At 41.5% G+C, this 26,208-nt stretch overlaps 1 protein-coding gene across 1 annotated transcript; it reads right to left on the minus strand.

Annotated features, from left to right (window-relative positions):
• Nucleotides 1-360: 360 nt before the first annotated feature.
• On the minus strand, nucleotides 361-25,357 carry btbd17a (BTB (POZ) domain containing 17a). Its single transcript, XM_064932906.1, has 6 exons — nucleotides 25,255-25,357; nucleotides 20,870-20,997; nucleotides 20,479-20,636; nucleotides 3,686-3,844; nucleotides 3,170-3,329; nucleotides 361-1,116 (listed from the first exon to the last, which is right to left on the minus strand). Exons 1-6 carry the CDS (start codon nucleotides 25,355-25,357, stop codon nucleotides 361-363), a joined length of 1,464 nt encoding a protein of 487 aa, XP_064788978.1.
• Between the last annotated feature and the right edge of the window lie 851 nt (nucleotides 25,358-26,208).

The raw sequence follows: 26,208 nt of genomic DNA on the forward strand, positions 1-26,208 counted from the left end.
ATTGATCTTGAATAAATACTGTTCAAAATGTTTCTAAAAGCTATCAAACAGATCGTCTACTATCCATGTATCCCATACACTGCAGACATGATGGGGTGGGTTGGTTCTCCCTTGACATTGCGTATTATGCGATATGAGTGTGATGCTTTAAGAGGGCAGTGCTTGGCTTACATGGTGTCCACCATACCACTGCATGTACGGAGAGGGATTTCTCCCAAAGTGTGCACTCCTCCACATGCATGAAGGGAAGTGAACAAGTGACCTGAAGGGAAGTGAACAAGTGACCTGAAGGGAAGTGAACAAGCGCACACTCAGAGCAGAAGGATAGAGAATTGGGACGCATAGAAAGAGTGAAGGTGGTCATTTCTTTGTAGCTATGAGGGTCTGGTAGAGCGGCTTCACCACGATGTGTAGATGGAGGGAACCATCGACCAGGTACTCAGATGTCTTACGGTGCAGATCGGCTTCCACCAGGAAGTCACCAGTCTCCTCGGTGCTCTGGTGGAAATTATAAACATGTCTCACCACCATCTTTCCCTGCTTCCTCGTCATCACCACCACCGTCTTCTGGAAGCTCACCCCGGCAAACTCTGCACTCGACGTAGCGGGAGTAATAATGATGCGCAGGCGGCCTCCGTCAACACGTGTCGGCTGTGTGGAACCCTGTTCGGAGTACATTGGCCTCATGCTGAGGGGCAACCAACGGGGCGAGAACAGGGAGTTCCAGGTCACCCTCTTGTTGGCATCATGGCCGCTGGGGCCCAGCTGCGTCTGGAAGCTGGTGCTGCGGTCGTCCCTCATGGGGTTGTTAATGACCCAAGGACTCCCCCAGGCAGGGGAGAGGTAGTTCCTGGGCATGAAGAGACTGCAGTTCACATCAAAGTACTTGGCCATGTGGAGGGGGGAGGAGGAGTGGAACTGGTAGGACTGGTAGAGGAGGTCCCGGACCGACTCCTGGTAGCGGGCCAGAACAGGAGACTGGGTCTGCAGGCGAAAGAGCTCCAGAGGGGGCATCATGGCATAACGGACGGCTCTCAGAGCGTTCTCGGCCGTTAGAGCATCCGGTTCGTTCTGGTTGATCCAGGCCTCCAGTGCCGCGAAGAGCTCCATTTCACTCTGCAATTCAAAGTCACATTTTTAAAACATTATTGTTCCCACAGGCCGGGGAAATTCATTTTGCAGACAGTATTACATTAGACACAAATATAATCGGAAAGTATTCAGACCCTTTGCTATGAGACTCAAAATTGAGCTCAGGTGCATCCTGTTTCCATTGATCATCCTTGATATGTTTCTACAACTAGATTGGAGTCCACCTGTGGTAAATTCAATTGATTGGACACGATTTGGAAAGGCACACACCTCTCTATATAAGGTCACACAGTTGACAGTGCGTGTTAGAGCAAAAATCAAGCCATAAGGTCGAAGGCATTGTCCGTAGAGCTCCGAGACAGGATTGTCTCGAGGAACAGATCTGAGGAAGAGTACCAAAAAATGTCTTCAGCACTGAAGGTCTCCAAGAACACAGTGGCCTCCATCATTCTTAAATGGAAGAAGTTGGGAACCACAAAGACTCCTCCTAGAGCTGGCCACCCGGCCAAACTGAGTAATCAGGGGAGAAGGGCCTTGGTCAGGGAGGTGACCAAGAACCTGATTGTCACTCTGACAGAGCTCCAGAGTTCCTCTGTGGAGATGGGAGAATCTTCCAGAAGGACAACCCATCTCTGCAGCACTCCACCAATCAGGCCTTTGTGGTAGAGTGGCCAGACGGAAACCACTCCTCAGTAAAAGGCACATGACAGCCCGCTTGGACCTAAAGACTCTCAGACCATGAGAAACAAGATGAAACAAAGATTGACCTATTTGGCCTGAATGCTAAGCGTCACATCTGGAGGAAACCTTCCACCATCCCTACGGTGAAGCATGGTGGAGGCAGCATCATGCTGTGGGGATGTTTTTCAGCAGCAGGGACTAGGAGTCTAGTCAGGATTAAGAGAAAGTTGACGGAGCAAAGAACAGAGAGATCCTTGGTGAAAACCTGCTCCAACAGGACAAGAACCCTAAGCACATAGCCAAGACAACGCAGGAGTTTCTTTGGGACAAGTCTCTGAATGTCCTTGAGTGTCCCAGCCAGAGCCCAGACTTGAACCCAATCTCTGGAGAGACTTGAAAATAGCTGCACTCCCCATCCAACCTGACAGTGCTTCAGAGGATCTGCAGAGAAGAATGGGAGAAACTGCCCAAATACAGGTGTGCCAAGCTTGTAGCATCATACTCAAGAAGACTTGAGCCTGTAATCACTGCCAAAGGTGCTTCAACAAAGTACTGAATACTTATTTATCTCAGATGTTTTTGCCAACATTTCTAAAAAACTTTTTTTTCTTGTAATTATTGGGTAGATTAATGTGGAAAACAACAATTTAATACATTTTAGAATAAGGTGGTAACGTAACAAAATGCGGAAAAAGTCAAGGGGTCTGAATACATTCTGAATGTACTGTAGACCATTCTCAAGACCAATTCTTGTTAGTCTACATCAACTCATTGCCTAAAGCTTGCAGATATATTTTCATTATTTTTATGGAGTCAGATAAACATTTTAATAGGTTAATTGCTTATTCTTATTACGAGTCGTGTGATGTGAGATATTTATAATATAATATAAACTTTATATGCACATGTAAAAAAATGACTGCCCACTACATAAGCTAATTTAGCTTTGCACTTATGTTGTCATCTGATGAAAATGAAGCTATTTTCTGCCGAATGTGTTGCACTAATGTATTTTGTGTGAAGGAAAACTATAGTTGCACATCCCTGATCACTCTATTGAAGAAAAATAACACTGTTGACTTTCAATGGTTAAAACGCAGATTTTTTTCTTGGCCTGCATTTTGAAAATGCGACCCCGTTTTGCTATTACGGCCCCTGCTCATAACAGAGCAAGCAGCAAAGATTCATATGACAGTATTTTTTGCTTTGTATCATCTACAGATGAAAGGCCAAAATGTCATAAATATGCAGACTTTCATTAATTATTTCTCAAATATGCGTTAAGAAAGGACTATTCAATGGATTACATTTCGTGAAAATCGCCCAAATGATGGTATTTGTTGTTGTCTGAGTTTTGTGAGGAATGACTCTCAAACAGATCTGAGATCAGGCGTACCTGCAGGATGAGGTCTGAGCGCTGCAGCAGGGTCATGAGCAGGTCGTTGCTGACATGCGTCCACTCCCCACTCTGCAGCACAGAGGACAGGTTCCAGGACAGGTACTGCAGACAGCTGTCCCTCAGGGCCACGTCTCCAGTCTGCAGGGCGTACTGGTACCTGCAATGTTGTCAACAAAAAGTCCAGACCATGTTTCCATGATACCAACCGATGCACTTAGGTAATAGTACCTGCAATGGTGTCAACAAATAGTCCAGTCCATGCTTTCATGTTACCAACTGATGCATTTACGTACTTGTACCTGGAATAGTGATAACAATTATTTAAGTCAAGTATATGTTTTACAAGTTGAACTAGTTGTTAATAAATGCAATCTTTATTGTAAAGACTAATGTATGGATGTCATAATGAAAATACAGGTCTCCCTTGTGAAAGACATCTTCTGACCTCAATGGGACTTGGTTAAATAATGGGACCTGGTTAAATAAACATTAAATAAATAAACGGTACAGTACCATTCCACCACATGTCCAGAAGGGGAGTTGCTGGCCAGATTCTGGGTCATGTACTGGGTGACCCCCTGCTGAAGGCCCTGGACGCGGTACTTAGTGGCCAGCTTGTGTAAAGAGGTGGCCTGCTCCAGACACAGGGAGATCTCTCCACAATACAGGTACCTGGATAGAGAGAGTGAGAAGGGGGAGATTAATAGATATTCAACAACTCTTAGTTGGACAATGGAACAACAAATATACTGTATACTGAACAAAAATGTAAACACAACATGTAAAGTGTTGGTCTCATGTTTCATGAGCTGAAATAAAAGATCCCAGAAATGTTCCATACGCACAAAAAGCTTATTTCTCTCAAATGCTCTGCACCCATTTGTTTACATCCCTGTAAGTGAGCATTTCTCCTTTGCCAAGATAACCCATCCACCTGACAGGTGTGACATATCAAGAAGCTGATTAAACAGCATTATCATTACACAGCTGCACTTTATTCTAAGGACAATAAAAGGCTACTCTAAAATGTGCCGTTTTGTCACACAACACAATGTCACAGATGTCTCAAGTTTTTAGGGAGCGTGCATTTGGCATGTTGATTGTAGCAATGTCCACCAGAGCTGTTGCCAAAGAATGCAATGTTAATTTCTCTACCATAAGCTGTCTGCAACGTCGTTGTAGAGAATTTGGCAGTATGTCCAACCGGCCTCAGAACAGCAGATCACGTTTAACCACACGAGCCCAGGACCTCCACATCCGGAGACCAGTCACCCGGACAGCTGATGAAACTGATGAGTATTTCTGTCTCTAATAAAGCCCTTTTGTGAGGAAAAACAAATTCTGAGTGAGTGGGCCTATACCCTCCCAGGCCCATCCATGGCTCCCTGCCCAGTCATTTGAAATGCACAGATTAAGGCCTAATGAATGTATTTCAATTGACTGATTTCCTTTATATATGAAGTGTAACTTAGTAAATCTGTTGAAATTGTTGCATGTTGCGATTTTTAATTTTTTTATTTAACCTTTATTTAACCAGGAAGGGCTCATTTAGATTTAAAATATCTTTTTCAAGAGCGTCCTGGCCAAGATAGGCAGCACCAAGTCATTACAAAAATGACAGACAAACAACCTGAAAAACTACAAGTAATCTAGTAAAAACCATAGAATTCACAAGAGTATAACAAAATCAAAAACAGCAAATTAAAAACATTGACAGGTCAGGGAATCAGTCTCAAAATCATTCATCAATGATTTAAAAATACAAATCGGGACAAGTTCTTCCAGTTGAAATTTTTGTTCAGTATATTATGTTAAAACCAAGGAGAGGAAAACAACAATGGGGATACACAGGAAGATCCTTCCATAATACTAGGAGAGAAGGATAGAGAGAAAGAAGAGCAGGGGGTTCGAGTTCAGTCTCTCAGAAGAAACTTGGTTAGGGATAAATACTGTTTACGTTTGCACTTGATGCAGTCTATATCATAACTGAACTGAACTGACAACTGAAACAGTACCTGTAACACACACACACAGGCAACATACACAGTCTTTGATCATCTAACATTCATGTAAAGTTTTACTTGTGTTTGAAGCCAGCACTTTCAGCCAGAGGATTTTGAAAAGGAACTGAAGTCTCAACTCATGGTCATGTCATAGCTAGCGAACTACATTTGTTTATTTATCTAAACTAAAATCTATCTAGCTAGCTTTCATAATACGCTGGCTAGACATTCCGAAGCATATCAATGTAATTAGCAAGCTGCTATCTGGCTATGTGATTTGTAACTTTGCAAACTAACATTAGCTTTGTTAGGTTACGTTAACTAAGCGCTAGCTTGTTAAATAACTACTGTAGAGGCTAATGTGAGTATATGTGTTATATTTAGAGTCTGATCCCATCAATATCTGCAGCGGCCTCAACATCAAGCTCAGCACCAGGAAAAAGTGTGTCACCTTATAAAATCTTACTAAAATCTACTAAATCTTTCAATGACTCCATGATGAGCAAATACATATACTGGAGCTAGACATAAACATGGTCCGTGTCTTGTTGTCATAGTTGCTGTGTTTACAAGTAGGCTATAACTTCTACTGTAGTTTTCTCTGTATTGTGGAAGCTTAGTTGATTGTTCAGGCGAAGTCTACATTTGAGAAAATGAGGTATTAGTAAGGAGGGGATGGTGTGGGCGACTGAATGGTGGCTGTTGGGTGGTGAGTATTGTGTGTGAAGGTTAATATGCATGATCTGTTGACACAAAGAAGAAAAAAATCACCAATACACTAAACTATCTACCAGACAAGTATTTCTCAACCTTTTCACACCTTTGCAGTCAGTTCGTTAGCATGGGGGAGAGGGGTTGTTAGTATACTCTTCTAGCCTATTCACTATATTGTTGGTAGTGAGTGTAAAAAATAGCATACCAGTCTACTGTGCCCTTTTTTGTTTAAAGACTAACATGGTTTATTGTATCCTCATGATCAGTCTTCATGACTTTCCAGGAGACTTGCAGTACAAACAAATATTTTGCAAGCGGTTGAAGCAGAAGATGGTGAAGAATGTGGACAACAGGCTTGTCCACCTGGCTGTGTAGTGCAGAAAGGACCAGAGGGTTGTCTACAAGGAGCCAGAGTCACAGCCCCCGAAACTCAACATCCCTGCCAACATCGCCACAGCGCCAAAGCCGGCTAAACCAGCTGCAATTACCGAACACAAGAAGAGGTTCACCAGTTGAAGAACATTCTGGAACCTGCCTGGAACATTCAACCAACATAACATCCATATTCGGTTAGACTGACGTTATAGTATAATATCCACTGAACAAAAATATAAATGCAAAATGCAACAATTTCTAAGATTTCAGCCAATTGAAATAAATTCATAATCTATGGATTTCACATGACTGGGAATACAGATATGCATTTGTTGGTCACAGATACTGTAAAAAGAGGTAGGGGTGTGGATCAGAAAACCAGTCTGTTGTGTCTGGTGCGATCACCATTTGCCTCATACAGCGCAACACATCTCCTTTGCATAGAGTTGATCAGGCTGTTGATTGTGGCCTGTGGCATGTTGTCCCAGTCCTCTTCAATGCCAGTGCAAAGTTGTTGGATATTGGCAGAAACTGGAACACGCTGTCAATCCAGAGCATCCTAAACATGCTCAATGAGTGTCATGTCTGTTAAGTATGCAGGCATGGAAGAACTGGGGCATTTTCAGCTTCAAGGAATTGTGTACAGATCCTTGGGACATGGGGCTGTGCATTATCATGCTGAAACATGAGGTGATGGCGGTGGATGAATGGCACGACAATGGGCCTCAGGTTCTCTTCACGGTATCTCTGTGCATTCAAATTGCAATCGATAAAATGCATTTGTGTTAATTGTCCGTAGCTTATGCCTACCAATACCATAACCCCTCTGCCTCCATTGGGCACTGTTTACAACGTTGACATCAGCAAACCTCTTGCCCCCATGATGCCATACACGCTGTCAGTCATCTGCCTGGTAAAGATGAGCACATTTATCCAACGTGCCAGTGGCAATCGAAGGTGAGCATTTGACACTGAAGTCGGTTATGACACCGAACTGCAGTCAGGTAAAGACCCTGTTGAGGACGACGAGCACACAGATGAGCTTCCCTGAGACGGTTTCTGACCGTTTGTGCAGAAATTCTTCGTTGTGCAAACCCACAGTTTCATCAGCTGTCTGGGTGGCTGTTCTCAGATGATCCCTTAGGTGAAGAAGTTGGATGTGGAGGTACTGGGCTGGCGTGGTTGGAGGCAGGTTATGGTAGAGAAATGAACATTAAATTCTCTTGCAACAGCTCTGGTGGAGAATGCCTAGTATGCTCACAACTGCGTTGTGGTATAGATATTGCTAGCTGTTGTACATATGTACAGTGCATATGGAAAGTATTCAAATCCTGTGACTTTTATCCACATTTTGTTAGGTTACAGTCTTATTCTAAAATGTATTCAATTGTTTTTCCCCCCTCTCATCAATCTACACACAATACCCCATTATGACAAAGCAAAAACTGTTTTTTAGAAATTTGGGAAAATGTTTTTTTTTTAAATATGGAAATATTACATTTACATAAGTATTCAGACCTTTATATCTTTCTGTACTTTGCTTCATTCATCTTTCCCTCGATCCTGATGAGTCTCGCAATCCCTGCCTCTGAAAAACATCCCCACAGCATGATGCTGCCACCACCATGCTTCACCGTAGGGATGGTGCCAGGTTTCCTCCAGACGTGATGCTTGGCATCCAATTTGTAAGTCGCTCTGGATAAGAGCGTCTGCCAAATGACTTAAATGTAAATGTATGTAAATGTAAATTCAGGCCAAAGGGTTCAACTTTAGTTTAATCAGACCAGATAATCTTGTTTCTCAGGGTCTGAAAGTCCTTTGGGTGACTTTTGGACATCTCCAAGTGGGCTGTCATGTGCCTTTTACTAAAGAGTGGCTTCCGTCTGGCCACTCCACCATTGATTGAGTGCTGCAGAGAATATTCTCCTTCTGGAAGGTTCTTCCATCCCCCCATTTTCCACCTGAGTTTGTGGGATCTTGTTTTTGCACAGTAGCTGTATAGCCCTGCAGAACTTTACGCTTGTTTATCTTTTGTTGTTTTTTAGTGTTTATTTAAAAAAATAAAAAATAAAGAAGATGTACACTTTCCACCCTGCGCTTTGGTCTCATTCCGACGATGGATGTAACAGCCACTATGTTCTTGGGGACCTTCAATGCTGCAGACTTTTTTTAAGGTGGACTCCAATCAAGTTGTCAAACCTTTTCAAGAATGATGAATGGGAACAGGAGGCACCTGAGCTCAATTTCGAGTCTCATAGCAAAGGGTCTGAATACTTATGTAAACAAGGTATTTTAGTTTTTATTACTTAGAAATTTGCAAACATTTCTAGAAACCATTTTTTGATTTGTCATTATGGCGTAGAGTGTGTAAATTGATGAGTAAAATGTTTTAATTTTAACGTAATAAAATGTGGAAAAAGTATACTTTTCAAATGCAGTGTATATAATGGTGTTTTCTATTTAAAACAATTTACAAGTGTACTGACTAAAAACAGTCAACATGTTTGAATAAAACAGCCCATTAGTGTGTTACTATAGGAAATAAGTAAACATTGCTTGTATTCAAGACAGTTAATTTGCTCTGACCAGGTAATCAAATGGATATCCGGACTATTTGCACTGAGCCTGAGTAACCGGTTCCCCATCACATTGACTCTGTACCAGTACCACCTGTATATAGCCTCGCTACTGTTATTTTCACTGTAATTTTACAGTTAAAAAAAAAAATTCTTTACTTATCTATTGTTTACCTAATACCTATTTTTTCTTAGAAATTACACAGTTGGTTAGGGCTTGTAAGTAAGCATTTCACTGTAACGTCTACACTTGTTGTATTCGGCACACGTGACAAATAAACTTTGATTTCATTAGAAATAAATAGGTCTGTATGTTCCTATTTAAAAAGAGCATTTGCCTGTCACGTTCTGACCTTAGTTCCTTTGTTTTGTCTTTGTTTTAGTCTTTGTTTTAGTATTGTCTTTGTTTTAGTATGGGGGGGGGTACTGTCACGTTCTGACCTTAGTTTGTTCCTTTGTTTTGTCTTTGTTTTAGTATGGTCAGGGCGTGAGTTGGGGTGGGCAGTCTATTTTTGTTTTTCTAGGTTGGTTTTTGAGTTTGGCCAGGTATGGTTCTCAATCAGAGGCTGGTGTCGTCAGTTGTCTCTGATTGAGAATCAGGTAGGTAGCCTTTTTCCACCTGTGTTTCGTGGGTGTTTATTTTCTGTGTCATCACTAGACAGGGCTGTTTCGTTTGTTCGGTCTTCCTAGTTGTTATTTTGTTTAGTGTTCAGTTTTGATTATATTAAAAATCATGAACACTTACCACGCTGCACCTTGGTCCTCACCTTCTTCCACCGACGACGGCCATTACATTAACATTTCGACGTCCAGCTCTGCTTGGTAGGAGGAATCATCAGATTCATAATAATTCTTTAGCAATCTTTGAGGATAGTCAGTGACATCGCAATAACATCGCACCTGTAAACTAGTTCCAATTTTCAAAAGACTGCCTTCGAGGGTGGGAACAAGGAAGTTTTGCTCCTATCAGGTTGTAGTCTTTACAAAGCTGGGGAAAATGAGTCAACCAAGATATCCTGCAATGGCCTGGCAGCAGTGGCGACTGGTCATTCAAGGAAGGTTTTGAGCTTCAACTGTTTAGCTAAAAACCTATCAAAAGATTGGACACATCTACTAATTAATGGGTTTTTCTTTCTTTTTTAAAATGTTCTACATGGTTGAATAATAACGTGAACATGACAACTATGAAATAACACATATGGAATCATGTAGTAACCAAAAAAGTGTAAAACAAATCAAAATATATTTTATACAGTTGAAGTCGGAAGTTTACATACACTTAGGTTGGAGTCATTAAAACTTGTTTTTCTACCACTCCACAAATTTCTTGTTAGCAAACTATAGTTTTGGAAAGTCGGTTAGAACATCTACTTTGTGCATGACACAAGTCATTTTTCCAACACTTGTTTACAGACAGATTATTTCACTGTATCACAATTCCAGTGGGTCAGAGGTTTACATACACTAAGTTGACTGTGGCTTTAAACAGCTTGCAGAAAATGATGTCATGGCTTCAGAAGCTTCTGATAGGGTAATTGGCATCATTTGAGTTAATTGGAGGTGTACCTGTGGATGTACTTCAAGGCCTGCCTTCAAACTCAGTGCCTCTTTGCTTGACATCATGGGAAAATCAAAAGAAATCAGCCAAGACCTCAGAAAAAAATTGTAGATCTCCACAAGTCTGGTTCATCCTTGGGAGCAATTTCCAAATGCCTGAAGGCACCACGTTCATCTGTACAAACAATAGTAGCAAGTATAAACACCATGGGACCACACAGCCATCATACCGCTCAGGAAGGAGATGCGTTCTGTCTCCTAGAGATGAACGTACTTTGGTGCGAAAAGTGCAAATCAATCCCAGAACAACAGCAAAGGACCTTGTGAAGATGCTGGAGGAAACAGGTACAAAAGTATCTATATCCACAGTAAAACGAGTCCTATATCAACTTAACCTCAAAGGCTGCTCAGTAAGGAAGAAGCCACTGCTCCAAAACCACCATAAAAAAGCCAGACGACAGTTTGCAACTGCACATGGGGACAAAGATCATACTTTTTGGAGAAATGTCCTCTGGTCTGATGAAACAAAAATAGAACATTCAAGCCGAGAACACCATCCCAACCGTGAATCACGGGGCAGGCAGCATCATGTTGTGGGGGTGCTTTGCTGCAGGAGGGAATGGTGCACTGCGCAAAATAGATGGCACCATGAGGAAGGAAAATTATGTGGATATATTGAAGCAACATCTCAGGAAGTTAAATCTTGGTCGCAAATGGCTCTTCCAAATGGGCAATGACCCCAAGCATACTCCTAAAGTCTGGAATTGAACCAGGGTCTGTAGTAACGCCTCTAGTACTGATATGCAGTGCTTTAGACCGCCGTGCCACTCAGTTGCCACTTCATGAAGTAGTCACATGGAAGGAATTTCAATTAACAGGCCTGCCTTTTAAAAGTTAATATGTGAAATTTCTTTCCTCTTAATGCGTGTTGTGACAAGGTAGGGGTGGTATACAGACGATAGCCCTATTTTCTAAAAAGACCAAGTCCATATTATGGCAAGAACAGCTCAAATAAGCAAAGAGAAACGACAGTCCATCATTACTTTAAGACATGAATATCAGTCAATCCAGATGATTTGAAGAACTTTGAAAGTTTCTTCAAGTGCAGTCGCAAAAAACATCAAGCGCTATGATGAAACTGGCTCTCATGAGAACTGCCACAGGAAAGGAAGACCCAATATAACCTCAGCTGCAGAGGATAAGGTCATTAGTTACCAGCCTCAGAAATGGCAGCCGAAATAAATGCTTCACATTGTTCAAGTAACAAACATATCTCAACATCAACTGTTCAGAGGAGATTGTGTGAATCAGGCCTTCAAGGTCTAATTGCTGCAAAGAAATCCCTACTAAAGGACACCAATAATAAGAAGAGACTTGCTTGGGCCAAGAAACACGAGCAATGGACATTGGACCAGTCCTTAGGTCCTTAGGTCTGATGAGTCCAAATTTTTGGTTTCAAACGCTGTGTCTTTGTGAGACAGATTATCTCCGCATTATTTAGAATTCAAGGCATACTTTAAAAAAAATAAAAAATGTACCCCCTTTTTCTCCCCTATTTTGTGGTATCCAATTGTTGTAGTAGCTACTATCTTGTCTCATCGCTACGGGTTCGGGAGAGACGAAAGTTGAAAGTCATGCGTCCTCCGATACACAACCCAACCAGCCGCACTGCTTCTTAACACAGTACACATCCAACCCGGAAGCCAGCCGCACCAATGTCCCGGAGGAAACACCGTGTACCTGGCAACCTTGGTTAGCGCGCACTGAGCCCGTCCCGCCACAGGAGTTGCTTGTGCGCGATGAGACAAGGACATCCCTACCGACAAGGCCCTCCCTAACCCGGAAGACGCTAGGCCAATTGTGCGTCGCCCCACAGACCTCCCGGTCGCAGCCGGTTATGACAGGGCCTGGGCGCGAACCCAAGGTCCCTGATGGCACAGCTGGCGCTGCAATACAGTGCCCTTAACCACTGCGCCACCCGGGAGGCCCTATTCAAGGCATACTTAACCAGAATGGCAATCACAGCATTCTGCAGCGATACGCCATCAAATCTGGTTTGCATTTAGTGGGACTATCATTTGTTTTTCAACAAGACAATGACGCAACACATCTCCAGGCTGTGTAAGGGATATTTGACCAAGAAGGAGAGTGATGGAGAGCTGCATCAGATAACCTGGCCTTCACAATCACCCGACCTCAACCCAATTGAGATGGTTTGGGATGAGTTGGACCGCAGAGTGAAGTAAAAGCATCCAACAAGCGCTCAGCATATGTGGGAACTCCTTCAAGACTGTTGGAAAAGCATTCCAGGTGAAGCTGGTTGAGATAATGCCAAGTGTGTGCAAAGCTGTCATCAAGGCAAAGGGTGTTTACTTTGAAGAATCCCAAATATAAAATGTGTTTTGATTCATTTAACACTTGTTTTGCTTACTACATGATTCCATTGTCAGGACCCGGTTACGAACCTGGGTCTCCGGAGTGAAAAACAGTCACTTAACCAACTGAGCCACGAATAGTCAGCAGAACCCAGAAGATGAGGCAGACACAGCAGTACTTAAGACGGTGTATTTAATAAAGTAAAAAGGAGAAGTCCTTCAATACAAAAAATGGCAAATCCAAAAGGTGGTAGGAATAGCACAAAAAAGCCTCAAGAGATACTCAAAAACAAAAACAGAATTCCACAAGAGCATCCACCGGAATCGACAAGAATACACAGAACACTAGGGCTGGGTGCTAACATACAAACACAGAGCACAGAACTGAGGGAAACTAAGGGTTTAAATACAATCAGGGGAAACGAGGCACAGGTGCAAATAATAATGGGGAACAAGGGAAAAAACATAAGGTCAAAAAGCACAATGGGGGCATCTAGTGACCAAAACCCGGAACAACCCTGGCCAAATCCTGACATCCATATGTGTTATTTCATAGTTGTGATGTCTTCACTATTATTCTACAATGTAGAAAATAGTAAAAATAGACAAAGACCCTTGAACGACTATGTGTGCCCAAACTTTTGACTTGTACTGTTTATTATTTAAATATATAATTTTTCCTTGTTTTGCATGTTATTTTGGTATTATTAATACGTGTCACATATCAGTTTGAGAATATAAAAATATAAATAATCATTGAGTTAATAATGCCATGTACAAATTTGGTCTCTTTTTTGCATTCTTGAGTATGGCAGCTCCAAAATGCAGGTGTTTCAGCCTAGCTCAGTGCTTTGTCTGGTGGTGGGGCAGCCAGCGGAAAATACGGAGTTTAGGGGTTGGTAATGTTTTCTAGTTTGGGTATCATTTTGGTAATGAGTTTTGTGATGGTATTAAGTATTGAGATACAAAACCTAGTATCGGTTTCGAAGCCAAAAATTGTGGTATCGTGACAACACTACTATGATCAATGATTGATGTGCTGACTCCTCCATAGACCATTAGGTTTTACTACTCATTGATGTACTGTATTCTCACACCAACCAACCATGCTGAATTAGTCAAGAGGCTGCAGTTACTTAGTACACCCACAAGATGTCACACAAGCTATATGAAAATACAGAACTGTTGTACACTTTCATAAATACTGTATATAAAGTATTTGTGACATATACAGTAAAACTCCCTCTCCTCCATTTAATTTTTTTTTTTACCCTAAATATAAAACTGTATTTTTTTGTGAAGAATCAACAACAAGTGGGACACAATCATGAAGTGGAACAACATTTATTGGATATTTCAAACTTTTTTAACAAATCAAAAACTGTAAAAATTGGGCGTGCAAAACTATTCAGCCCCCTTAAGTTAATACTTTGTAGCGCCACCTTTTGCTGCGATTACAGCTGTAAGTTGCTTGGGGTATGTCTCTATCAGTTTTGCACATCGAGAGACTGAAATTATTTCCCATTCCTCCTTGCAAAACAGCTCGAGCTCAGTGAGGTTGGCTGGAGAGCATTTGTGAACAGCAGTTTTCAGTTCTTTCCACAGATTCTCGATTGGATTCAGGTCTGGACTTTGACTTGGCCATTCTAACACCTGGATATGTTTATTTTTGAACCATTCCATTGTAGATTTTGCTTTATGTTTTGGATCATTGTCTTGTTGGAAGACAAATCTCCGTCCCAGTCTCAGGTCTTTTGCAGACTCCATCAGGTTTTCTTCCAGAATGGTCCTGTATTTGGCTCCATCCATCTTCCCATCAATTTTAACCATCTTCCCTGTCCCTGCTGAAGAAAAGCAGGCCCAAACCATGATGCTGCCACCACCATGTTTGACAGTGGGGATCGTGTGGTCAGGGTGATGAGCTGTGTTGATTTTACGCCAAACATAACGTTTTACATTGTTGCCAAAAAGTTCAATTTTGGTTTCATCTGACCAGAGCACCTTCTTCCACATGTTTGGTGTGTCTCCCAGGTGGCTTGTGGCAAACTTTAAACAACACTTTTTATGGATATCTTTAAGAAATGGCTTTCTTCTTGCCACTCTTCCATAAAGGCCAGATTTGTGCAATATACAACTGATTGTTGTCCTATGGACAGAGTCTCCCACCTCAGCTGTAGATCTCTGCAGTTCATCCAGAGTGATCATGGGCCTCTTGGCTGCATCTCTGATCAGTCATCTCCTTGTATGAGCTGAAAGTTTAGAGGGATGGCCAGGTCTTGGTAGATTTGCAGTGGTCTGATACTCCTTCCATTTCAATATTATCGCTTGCACAGTGCTCCTTGGGATGTTTAAAGCTTGGGAAATCTTTTTGTATCCAAATCCGGCTTTAAACTTCTTCACAACAGTATCTCGGAACTGCCTGGTGTGTTCCTTGTTCTTCATGATGCTCTCTGCGCTTTTAACGGACCTCTGAGACTATCACAGTGCAGGTGCATTTATACGGAGACTTGATTACACACAGGTGGATTGTATTTATCATCATTAGTCATTTAGGTCAACATTGGATCATTCAGAGATCCTCACTGAACTTCTGGAGAGAGTTTGCTGCACTGAAAGTAAAGGGGCTGAATAATTTTGCACGCCCAATTTTTCAGTTTTTGATTTGTTAAAAAAGTTTGAAATACCCAATAAATGTTGTTCCACTTCATGATTGTGTCCCACTTGTTGTTGATTCTTCACAAATTAATACAGTTTTATATCTTTATGTTTGAAGCCTGAAATGTGGCAAAAGGTCGCAAAGTTCAAGGGGGCCGAATACTTTCGCAAGGCACTGTATATATATATATATTTCCCATTCCAAAAAGAGTAATATTTTAAAAAGCATAAAAGTGATCAAAAGTTGTGAAGAAGCAACTCATGTGCGATTGAAGCTGGGGCTTTGCTTTGCAAGCCCCACAATGATTCATTTGATTTATAAAGCACATTTCTCACATCAAAGGCGCTAAAGTGAGGGAGAGCATTGAGTGTGCTGTCTTCTAAGTTTGGGTGAAAAGGGAGACAATCGCATGCGCGCACACATATATATATACATACATACATACATACATACATACATACATACATACATACATACATACATACATACATATATATATATATATATACACACACACATATATATATATATACATATATATACATACATACATACATACATACATACATGCATATATATATATATATGTATGTATGTATGTATGTATGTATGTATGTATGTATGTATGTATGTATGTATGTATGTATGTATGTATGTATGTATGTATGTATGTATGTATGTATATATATGTTAATATATATGTGTGTGTGTGTGCGCGCATGCGATTGTCTCCCTTTTCACCCAAACTTAGAAGACAGCACACTCAATGCTCTCCCTCACTTTAGCGCCTTTGATGTGAGAAATGTGCTTTATAAATCAAATGAATCATTGTGGGGCTTGCAAAGCAAAGCCCCAGCTTCAATCGCACTTGAGTTGCTTCTTCACAACTTTTGATCACTTTTATGCTTTTTAAAATATTACTCTTTTTGTCCTCCATTTCCTTGTTTGGGATTTCCTCAAGATTCTAAAAAGCCCCATCGTGACACCATCACTTCCATCTTCCATTCACTGTAAATGCAATAATGCAACTTTTGACACCAATCAGCTACTTTGACCATGTTGCAACAACTTAGGGAAGAAGTTAAAACGTTTACATCTTGGTCTACTTCTCTGTTACTCAAATATGGGTTTTGAACCCCAAAAATGATTCTTCACGTACGCTACGGTCACAAGACGTAGGCCTCCTAATTGTCCCTAGAATTTCTAAGCAAACAGCTGGAGGCAGGGCTTTCTCCTATAGAGCTCCATTTTTATAGAATAGTCTGCCTACCCATGTGAGAGACGCAAACTCGGTCTCAACCTTTAAATCTTTACTGAAGACTCATCTCTTCAGTGGGTCATATGATTGAGTGTAGTCTGGCCCAGGAGTGTGAAGGTGAACAGAAAGGCTCTGGAGCAACGAACCGCCCTTGCTGTCTCTGCCTGGCCGGTTCCCCTCTTTCCACTGGGATTCTCTGCCTCTAACCATATTACAGGGGCTGAGTAACTGGCTTACTAGGGCTCTTTCATACCGTCCCTAGGAGGGTGGTGTGGGGGCTGTGCTTTGGCAAAGTGGGTGGGGTTATATCCTTCCTGTTTGGCCCTGTCCTGGGGTGTCCTCGGATGGAGCCACAGTGTCTCCTGACCCCTGCTGTCTCAGCCTCCAGTATTTATGCTGCAGTAGTTTATGTGTCGGGGGGCTAGGGTCAGTTTGTTATATCTGGAGTACTTCTCCTGTCCTATCCGGTGTCCTGTGTGAATTTAAGTATGCTCTCTCTCTCTTTCGGAGGACCTGAGCCCTAGGACCATGCCTCAGGACTACCCGACATGATGACTCCTTGCTGTCCCCAGTCCACCTGGCCGTGCTGCTGCTCCAGTTTCAACTGTTCTGCCTGTGATTATTATTATTTGACCATGCAGGTCATTTATGAACATTTGAACATCTTGGCCATGTTCTGTTACAATCTCCACCCGGCACATCTAGAAGAGGACTGGCCACCCCACAGCCTGGTTCCTCTCTGGGTTTCTTCCTAGGTTTTGGCCTTTCTAGGGAGTTTTTCCTAGCCACCGTGCTTCTACACCTGCATTGCTTGCTGTTTGGGGTTTTAGGCTGGGTTTCTGTACAGCACTTTGAGATATCAGATGATGTACGAAGGGCTATATAAATAAATTTGATTTGATAAAAAATTACAGTTGATTTAATAACCAACATCAACAACATTTTCAGAATTTTTTTTGCAGACAGCTGCCACTTTGACCACTGCCCCAACAAGTTAGACAAAAAGTTAGAGGGTGGGATATTTTAGTCTACTTCTGTTATTCATATCTGTTTACGGAACAAAAATATTCACTACGGAACTGACGGTACAGCTGTTTTAGTAACTGCATTTACCACTCTTTTTCCAAACAACTGCCGCTATGACCACTCCCCCAGTAAGTCAGACAAAAACATATAAAATATAAAATGTTCATCTACTTATCCGATTTTCAAAACAGAAGAAATATTAGGAATAGCTTGTATCAATCTGTAGATATAGCTTTTTTTAGTTACACATCAACTGCTCTCTTTCTAGATGCAGCAAGTCATGTCAGAAGCTAGCAGATTAATTATTTACCAATAACGTTCCAATAAACTACATCGCGTTGAAGTTCACTTTTCTTGCTTTGTCTATAAACACTGTCACGAATCTAGCAAATAAGTTTTGTGGGTCTATGTGCAGTATTTATTTAGTTTTAACACAAACAAACTGCATTTTAGTATGGGGCGGCAGGGTAGCCTAGTGGTAAGAGCGTTGGACTAGTCACCGGAAGGTACAAAGCTGTCGTTCTGCCCCTGAACAGGCAGCTAACCTGTGGTCCCTAGGCCGTCATTGAAAATAAGAATTTGTTCTTAACTGACTTGCCTAGTTAAATAAAGGTAAAATAAAAATTTATTAGCTACAGTATAAGGGAGAAGTGTTGGCAAGCTGCTGTTGCCTAGCAACTGAACCATACAGATACTGACCACAATTACTAACCATAACCACACAACTTCTGACTAGTCTACTGACCATAACTACATAACTTCTGACCACAACAAATATACTGACTACAATCTTGCCCTTGTGACGAACAACTGTATATGTGACATTTTTTTAAATTACGTTCAAACATTATTATTTGTTTAATCTCTATTAAATTAAGTGGTTTCCCAATACTTTCATGCGCTAATGACTGCATTGTTTGTATCAAAATAGGCTCACGCGGAAAAAAAACGGACAAGCACTTTCATTTTCTGCTGCCGATGAAAATAGCCAAAATGTCGGAAAGAAAAACCAAACTAAAGGATTGTAAGGACAGGCAATAAAATACATTGAGGCCTTCGGGGAAACCCTATATTAATCATAAGGGGCAAAAAAACTGGGAAAACTTGTCCAAAAGAGGTATGTGGAAGAACCATATATCAACCAAGCTAGCTTGCGAGCTGGCTAACGACGTTATTTAGTTCTGTTTAACTAGCTGCAGCGAAACATATCAGTTATAGGCAATACATTAAGAAAGTGGTTGCTAGATTAGTCCGGAGAACGTATCATTTACATCTATCTATCCACCTGATGATTCATTGCTATCGGTAACATTACACTGATTCCTGCATAAGGGCGAGTGTGTGGCTATAATGTTACGTGCCGAATTTATTGTGTAAAGTTGAAGGAGGAGCTCAGGTTGCAGCTTTGCAGCGGATTCTACACAATCCCATACGAGAAGCAGCAAGCTTGGATTCTCTCAGGCTTGGAGTCACTGAATAGGTATATTATTGTACACTCAATGAACGTGAAGCAGATGATACACCAACAGAAGTTGCAATCCTGCAGCTGCTCGTCTAAAGAGAGAGTGTATGACCATTACTCAAGTAGTGTAAACTAGACAAGGATATTCAAGCAGATTGTCTATCATCATTGTTACTGTTCGTTTTGGGTTAATGGACCTGTATAGACGCTACTTTGTTTTAGCTTATTTTTCGTTCATATTATTATAATATTATTTATGCTAGGCTTGTTAGGGACATGTAGAATTATATAGGCATCAGTTTATTTTTGTACCTTAATGAGATATTAGTGCCTGACATGAACGCAGGTCTTTCTGACTGTCAAGAGTGGGATGGCGCCCTAATGAGACCATCATCAAAACTGTCAAGGCTCTTGGTGTAATGTGTTGATTGACAGACATAGGGACTGAGGTCCTGGTCAGTCAGTAATGATACAATGTTGCAAACCTGGAGAATGTGTGTGTTGTGTAACTAAAAAATACCAATACTAGTAGGAATAGTTAAATGTGCTTCATATCAATTTTAGCTGCAAAACTCCAAATGTGGTTCACAAACAAAAGCAATTAGAAAATTATTGATTATCTGAATATGGGGAATGATGCACATATATGATTCTTTGTCTGCAGGGCTAGATTAAGCTATAAAATCAACTTTAAAACATTCAGGCTATCCTAACTTCACGTGTTTGAAAGATATTTATCAACTATAACTATATACAGTTGCATAAATAACCCACCAAGAGTAAACTCTAAAACACTAAAACAACTTTTACATGTTCAGGCTATCCAAACTTCAAACTCTTAAATTGTTCATTGTCTAAAACAATGGAAATTAGCATAATACAACTCACCAACAGTAACTCTTGAACCTTTCAATCTAGATACAGCAAACCAACTTTTACATGTTCAGGAAATCCTAACTTCAAATTCTTTAATTGTTTATTGTCTAAAACGATAGAAATTAGCATAAATGGGCACAATATAACTCACCAACAGTAACTCTTAAACCTTTCAGGCTATTCTAACTTATCATCTACTTACCTTTTCAACTATAACCAGTCACTACAATTACTACTGCAGACACTATCACTACTATAATGTTTTTCAAAACCATACATACTTTAGAACTGCTTTGCTTTAAATAGTAAAGTATAACTATTTAAACTTCTACCACTACTACAAAAATATGTTTATAGCGTTAAAGCAAGTCCCATCAATTGTACTTCATGTACAATTACCATCTAGTTGTTATTATTATTATTATTACCTGATGAACTTGTCGAAGATGGCAGCACACTCAGCGGTCTCCAGGAGGACCAGGGTGGTGCCGTTACGGCTGAGCAGCAGTTCCTCGAACACAGGGCTCTGCAGGGACAGCATCAGGGAGTGGGCCTGGATCACCTTTACCTGCTCTGCTCCCACTGTCTGGAAGAAGAGGAGGAGGAGGAAGAGAAGAAGATTACTTTTTTTAAAGTCACAAATACTGTGATTTGTCTCTTTCCTTTATCCTCCCAAGACACATACATAAATACACAGAGAGGTTCAAGGACAGTGTCAGCCACCAGATTTTTCCCAGTAAGACCTAGGATTTAAACCGGTAACCCTCCGGCCCTCCGGCCCCCCTCCGGCCTCTTTAACTCTCTAGGCTAGTTTCCTACCTGCACCCTGAGGGCCACATCACTGCCATTCCCTTGAGCCAGCAGGGCCTCCAGATGCTGCACCAGGGCCAGGGAGTGGCTGATGGTGTCCCCGCCACCATTCTGGGTCTCATCAGCCTTCATTATGCCTAGAATAGGATGTTTTAGGTTTTAAAGGGCAATGACATTCTATGGTTTAACTTTTTGTTTCTACAAAACCAAAACATTTACCGTATTCACATGCAGACACTGGTATGATGCTGGAGATAATTAATATGAGGTTGAAAAGTGGTGTATTTGCCCTTTAGCAAGGGCATAGACGCAGGAGATGGCCTGGGCACCCTCACCATGGATAGAGAAGGAGGGGGAAAGGATGGTCGTTAAATAAAGAAACGGGACAAAGCCCAATCTATGCCCCCTCAACCTTCACCATGACTATTGGGAGTAGGGGGTAGAGTCCCAATCCATGGGATCAATCATCACAGCTGTGCACACTGGGTGATCGTAGGTCAGTTTTAATTCAGCTTTGATTAATGTGCTGCTAATGTAGGCTGTGATACATGCCCTGACCAGATTCAAATGGGACTCAGAGACTGTATATTTTTTGAATTGAAGATCTATTTTAGCTTTTATTAATTTGTCAGAGGCAGTTCCTCTTTTTCTGTTGGTCAAACTTCCTTTTCCGGAAGAAAGGGGAACAAGAAACATCAGTTACCTTTGTGTAAAGTTACACTTTAACTTAATGTTTCCAGAAATCTCAACCAGTACTGATTCACACAGGCATGAGGATGACAGTGTAAATTACTATAAGACTGCACTAATTGTTGAAAACAACCTGCAAGTAAGTAACAATTAGTGCAGTCTTATAACAATGCTTTGTGGGTGTCAGTTGTCAATTGTTGAAAACAATTAGTAGGCCTGCGGATCAATTTCCCAAAACTCAGTCGGGGTCTCAACTTATTGTTGATAGTTAGAATGGTACAATCCACAAGATGTAATTTCGAAATTTGGTTCTGCATCAGCAGTTTTTCTCTTGTTATGTCAGTCACTGACATTCAAGTTTTATTACTCGTATGTACAGGATACACATGGTATACACCGCCCACCGAAATGCTTACTTGCAGGTTCCTTCTGGACAATGCAACAACAATAAGAAATAAGAAAAGATAAGAATACAAACATAAAGTAAATGGCTCAGTAGAATAGATTAAACATTTTATAGTACAATATTTACACTTGTTTCGGGAAGGGGGAATTGGAAAATTGGGGGCAAGTGTTGAAATTGTGCATTATTTAGCAATCGTAATAAGAGCCTGGTAGCAGCAGTTGTGATGTGTGTGTAGCATGAATGTATGTGTGTGTGTGTGTGGATGAGTGTATATGTGTGTGCTTGAGTTAGTGCATGTGTGCTAAGGTGCAGAGAGTCAGTGCAGGTGGTCAGTCCAATTCAAGTGTTAAGCACGCTGATGGCTTGTAGATACCAACAGGCTCAGAGACAGTTTCAATCAGACCTCATGAAGTAGTTGTTTCCCTTGCTCTGCTTTTGTGGAGCGATAGGCAACGATGCTTCGTGGGAGGCAGTTGTTGATGTGTGCAGACGGTCCCTGGTTTGAGCCCAGGTAGGGGCGAAGAGAGGGACGGAAGCAAAACTGTTACATTGATGCTGTTGACATGGATTACTGGCTGCTGCAGAAAAGGAGGAGATCAAAAGGGTGGTGAGTGTAACTGGTGGGAAATGGCTAGCTGGATAGCGGGGTGTGCGCTAATAGCCTTTCAATTGGTGACGTCACTCGCTCTGAGACCTTGAAGTAGTTGTTTCCCTTGCTCTGCAAGTGCTGCAGCTTTTGTGGAGCGATGGGTAACAATGCTTTGTGGGTGTCAGTTGTTGATGTGTGCAGAGGGCTCCTGGTTCAAGCCCAGGTAGGGGCGAGGAGAGGGATGGAAACAATACTGTTACACTGGCATCACAATGCCAGTTCACTTAACTCCTCCCTATAGGTTATCAGGCCAACAAGCATGGTGTCAGCAGCAAACGTGATGATGGAGTTGGTGTCATGCAAACAATGCAGTCGTGGGTGAACAGAGAGTACAGCAGAGGGCTGAGGACACACCCCTGGGGGTCCCTGTGTTAAGAGTCAGTGTGGAGGAGGGGTTGTTGTGGTCTGCCCATCAGGAAGTCCAGAATCCAGTTGCAGAGGGTGGTGTCAAGAACCAGGGCTCTGAGCTTGGTGTCAAGCTTGGAGGGAACAATAGTGTTGAATGCTGAACTGTATTCAATGAACAGCATTCTCACATAGATGTGTTACGGCTGTGTGAATAGTGATGGAAATGGCATCTTCTGTGGATCTGTTGGAGCGGTAGGATAATTGGAGTAGGTCAAGTGTGCATAGCATATGTTTCTTAGAACTTGGTGAGTGCGTGGTGGTCCTATTGTTATTTTGCATACAACTTTTCCATAACTTTCTGGGAATAGTGCAGGATACCCAGCTAGCGCCTAAGAAACAACGTTCTTCCGTGGGTATTTCAGTACTTCGGCATAACGTTTTCTGCAGGTTTCCTCATGGTTCTATTTTAAGTCATGTACTCAGAACTTCAAGAAGACGTTACATAAAAACCACAAGAAAACATTAGAAACGTTCAAAGAACGTTTTAAGAATATTATTCTGGTGGCACAGTGGACTAAATCCATGGATAGGGAACAGAAGATTATTGGTCTTTATCAATAAAACGTCACAATGCGGTACGGAGTGTTTGATTTGGCTGCTGGGGCAGCTTCGCTAAAACATTGACAACTAGTTACATGCAGTTTCCAAGGGATTGTTAAATAAATGTTAGCTATACCTATTTGGTTTTAATATCATCACCTCATGAAGAGCATAGTCTACACATTTCCAATTATTCCACATTTAGCTCTATCATCAGAGTTATACAGCAAGTAACTGTTTATCTCTATCATCAGAGTTATACAGCAAGTAACTGTTTATCTCTATCATCAGAGTTATACAGCAAGTAACTGTTTATCTCTATCAACAGAGTTATACAGAAAGTAACTGCATGCTTTTAATGACCAGTAATCATCAATTGATCATGTAATTTCAGATACGTGAGGGTAGCCTTTTCATTTGGCATGTTATTTAACTTGCTTCATCAGAAATTAGGCTTTTGGAAAGAGCTTGACATTGGCAAGTCCTGGTAAAGTTGTCTGTCGGACTACTGTCATCATCACTATAGACGGCAAGCAAATCAAACAATATTTGTTAGCTAGCCAGTTTGACGTGGTCAATCAATCAATGTAGCCAATCATGTCTGTCAGCAGCAATCTTGAAAAACTCTTAAAAACAATGTTGAAAAAGGGATGTTAGCTAATGCCGCTAGGTAGGCCAAAATTGGTCAGTGAAAAAAGTACATTAGGTCTACTTAATATATGTTTAGCCAACTGTACAAAGTTTCTACTGGTAGCTTGCGAAGTAAACATTATTGGCAAATGTGCCCTTCTGATGCTTGAGAAGCAGAGCCCACAAAGGATGGAAAATGACCTAAACCACTCATACTTGTCAGGTATAGTTAAACTTTATTTTATATCACTCAAATATCCAATTAATGGTGGCCAATATTGAGAGATATTGTGTGGCTACCCTCGCGTATCTGAAATTACATGATCAATTGATGATTTACTGATCATTTAACACATGGAGTTACTTTCTGTATAACTCGGACGATGGAGCTAAATGTGCACCATTGTTTTACATGGAATAGTCAGACATTTGTAGTTCTGACTACGCTCTTTAAGATATGACAATACTAAAGTAAATATTTAACATGTATTTAACAATCCCTTGAAAACGGCACCATCAATGGTTTTAGCGGAGCTTAGGGTTTCCCTGCCCCCCAGCAGGCAAATCGAACGCTCTGCACCTTATAGTGACATTTTATTGATAACAACCTATAGGTTTGCATCTCATTGATACTGATGCTCACTGATGCTGTGTCACAATAAAAAATACCTCTGTTTTTTGATGAGTAATGCCCAAGGAAATTAATTTCCATGTGTCCTGACGGTACTTGGAGTTCAAAATAAGCCAGCAAAGTCTTATTGAAACATTCAGTGAAAGCTTTAAGAAAGTAATAGCGTTTCTCTGAGTAAAACTTTCTCTGAACCGGCAACCTAAAAATACGTTCCCAAAACCTCCAAGGAACCAAATGTGCTAGCTTGGTACGAATCAAACACTCCCACTGTTACATTTACTATGCCCCCAAGGTTTATATGCACCTACAATGACCATCTACAATACATTGCTCTGAAATGTTTTGTTATCTCAATTCAACCCTGTGTTGCTGTCATCCTACCCAGCAAGGTGAGTTGTCACTGGGGTCAGACAGACAGTGGTGGTGTTGGGTGGCCTTACCTCCAGTGACGGAGCCGGTGTGGAGACAGAGAGACAACAGCAGCGTGCTGATCAGGTTGGTCTGGGCCAGGGCCACTCTGGGTCTGAGAAGGGCAGCAGGCATCTCTCCTTCTTTTCCTCTACTCTTACAGAAAGTACTTTTCTTCTGTCTCACTCGTCTCCCTTTCTCCTCTCAATCTTTCTCTACCTCCCTCTCTGTCTATTCTCTTCTTCTTCTCTTTCTCTTCTATATCCCCTTCTCAGTCTCTCTCTTCTCCCCTTCTTAGCTGGGCATGTGGTATCCTATGGCTGTCCTGCTCTGTCGGTCGGTCTGGCCTGATGCTGAAAGTGGAAAGAAGGGTCTGTATGTGGGACACTGGCTCTTCTAGGTCTATAGACATTGGCACACATCCGCTAGTTCCAGACCGCAGGATTCTGCACATGCACAGATAGAATAGAACCATCCATCGATTGGTGGAATGAATCTGTCTCCAGGCCGCCCGGGTAGGCCATTGTCATGACGACCGCTTTGATTTTTGTAGTACTTTCTCTTATTTGGGTGTATTGCTGCTCAGTGCATGTCATTGATCTGGATCTGTATAGCAGGCCTTGGGCGAACATAGCTGCTATGTGAAGGAAGGTGCTAGGATAGAGCTTCTTCACTGGCAAAGGAACTACTGCATCAATTGATGGTAACATGTCATGCTGTGGTGTACAAAACACATCTATGTGGCTGAGTGTGTTAGTGCGTGTTTGATTGTGCGTGTTTGTTAGTTCGTGTGTGTGTGTTAGTACATGTGCGTGTGGCCTGCTCTGAGCCAACCAAAATATCAAAATTTTCTAAATAATATACAGTATATCTCATTCAATTATTTAATCATAGCTAGTATGTTGGCATCATCAGGTTACTATACAAATGGGACAATTGAGGCCATAGAACGTATTGACTAGGTTTGGTAGTGTTAGTCTGCACAT

Source organism: Oncorhynchus masou, chromosome 24, assembly GCF_036934945.1.
Source record: "Oncorhynchus masou masou isolate Uvic2021 chromosome 24, UVic_Omas_1.1, whole genome shotgun sequence".
NCBI classification, from domain to species: Eukaryota; Metazoa; Chordata; class Actinopteri; order Salmoniformes; family Salmonidae; genus Oncorhynchus; species Oncorhynchus masou.

Excerpts from the sequence above, each read along its gene's own strand:
- btbd17a (XM_064932906.1), bottom strand. The coding sequence starts at position 25,357 with ATGCCTGCTGCCCTTCTCAGACCCAGAGTGGCCCTGGCCCAGACCAAC. Across the intron at positions 20,637-20,869 it reads ATGTGGCCCTCAGGGTGCAG|ACAGTGGGAGCAGAGCAGGT; the intron begins GTAGGAAACTAG and ends CTCTTCTTCCAG. Across the intron at positions 3,330-3,685 it reads TCTGGACATGTGGTGGAATG|GTACCAGTACGCCCTGCAGA; the intron begins GTACTGTACCGT and ends ACAACATTGCAG.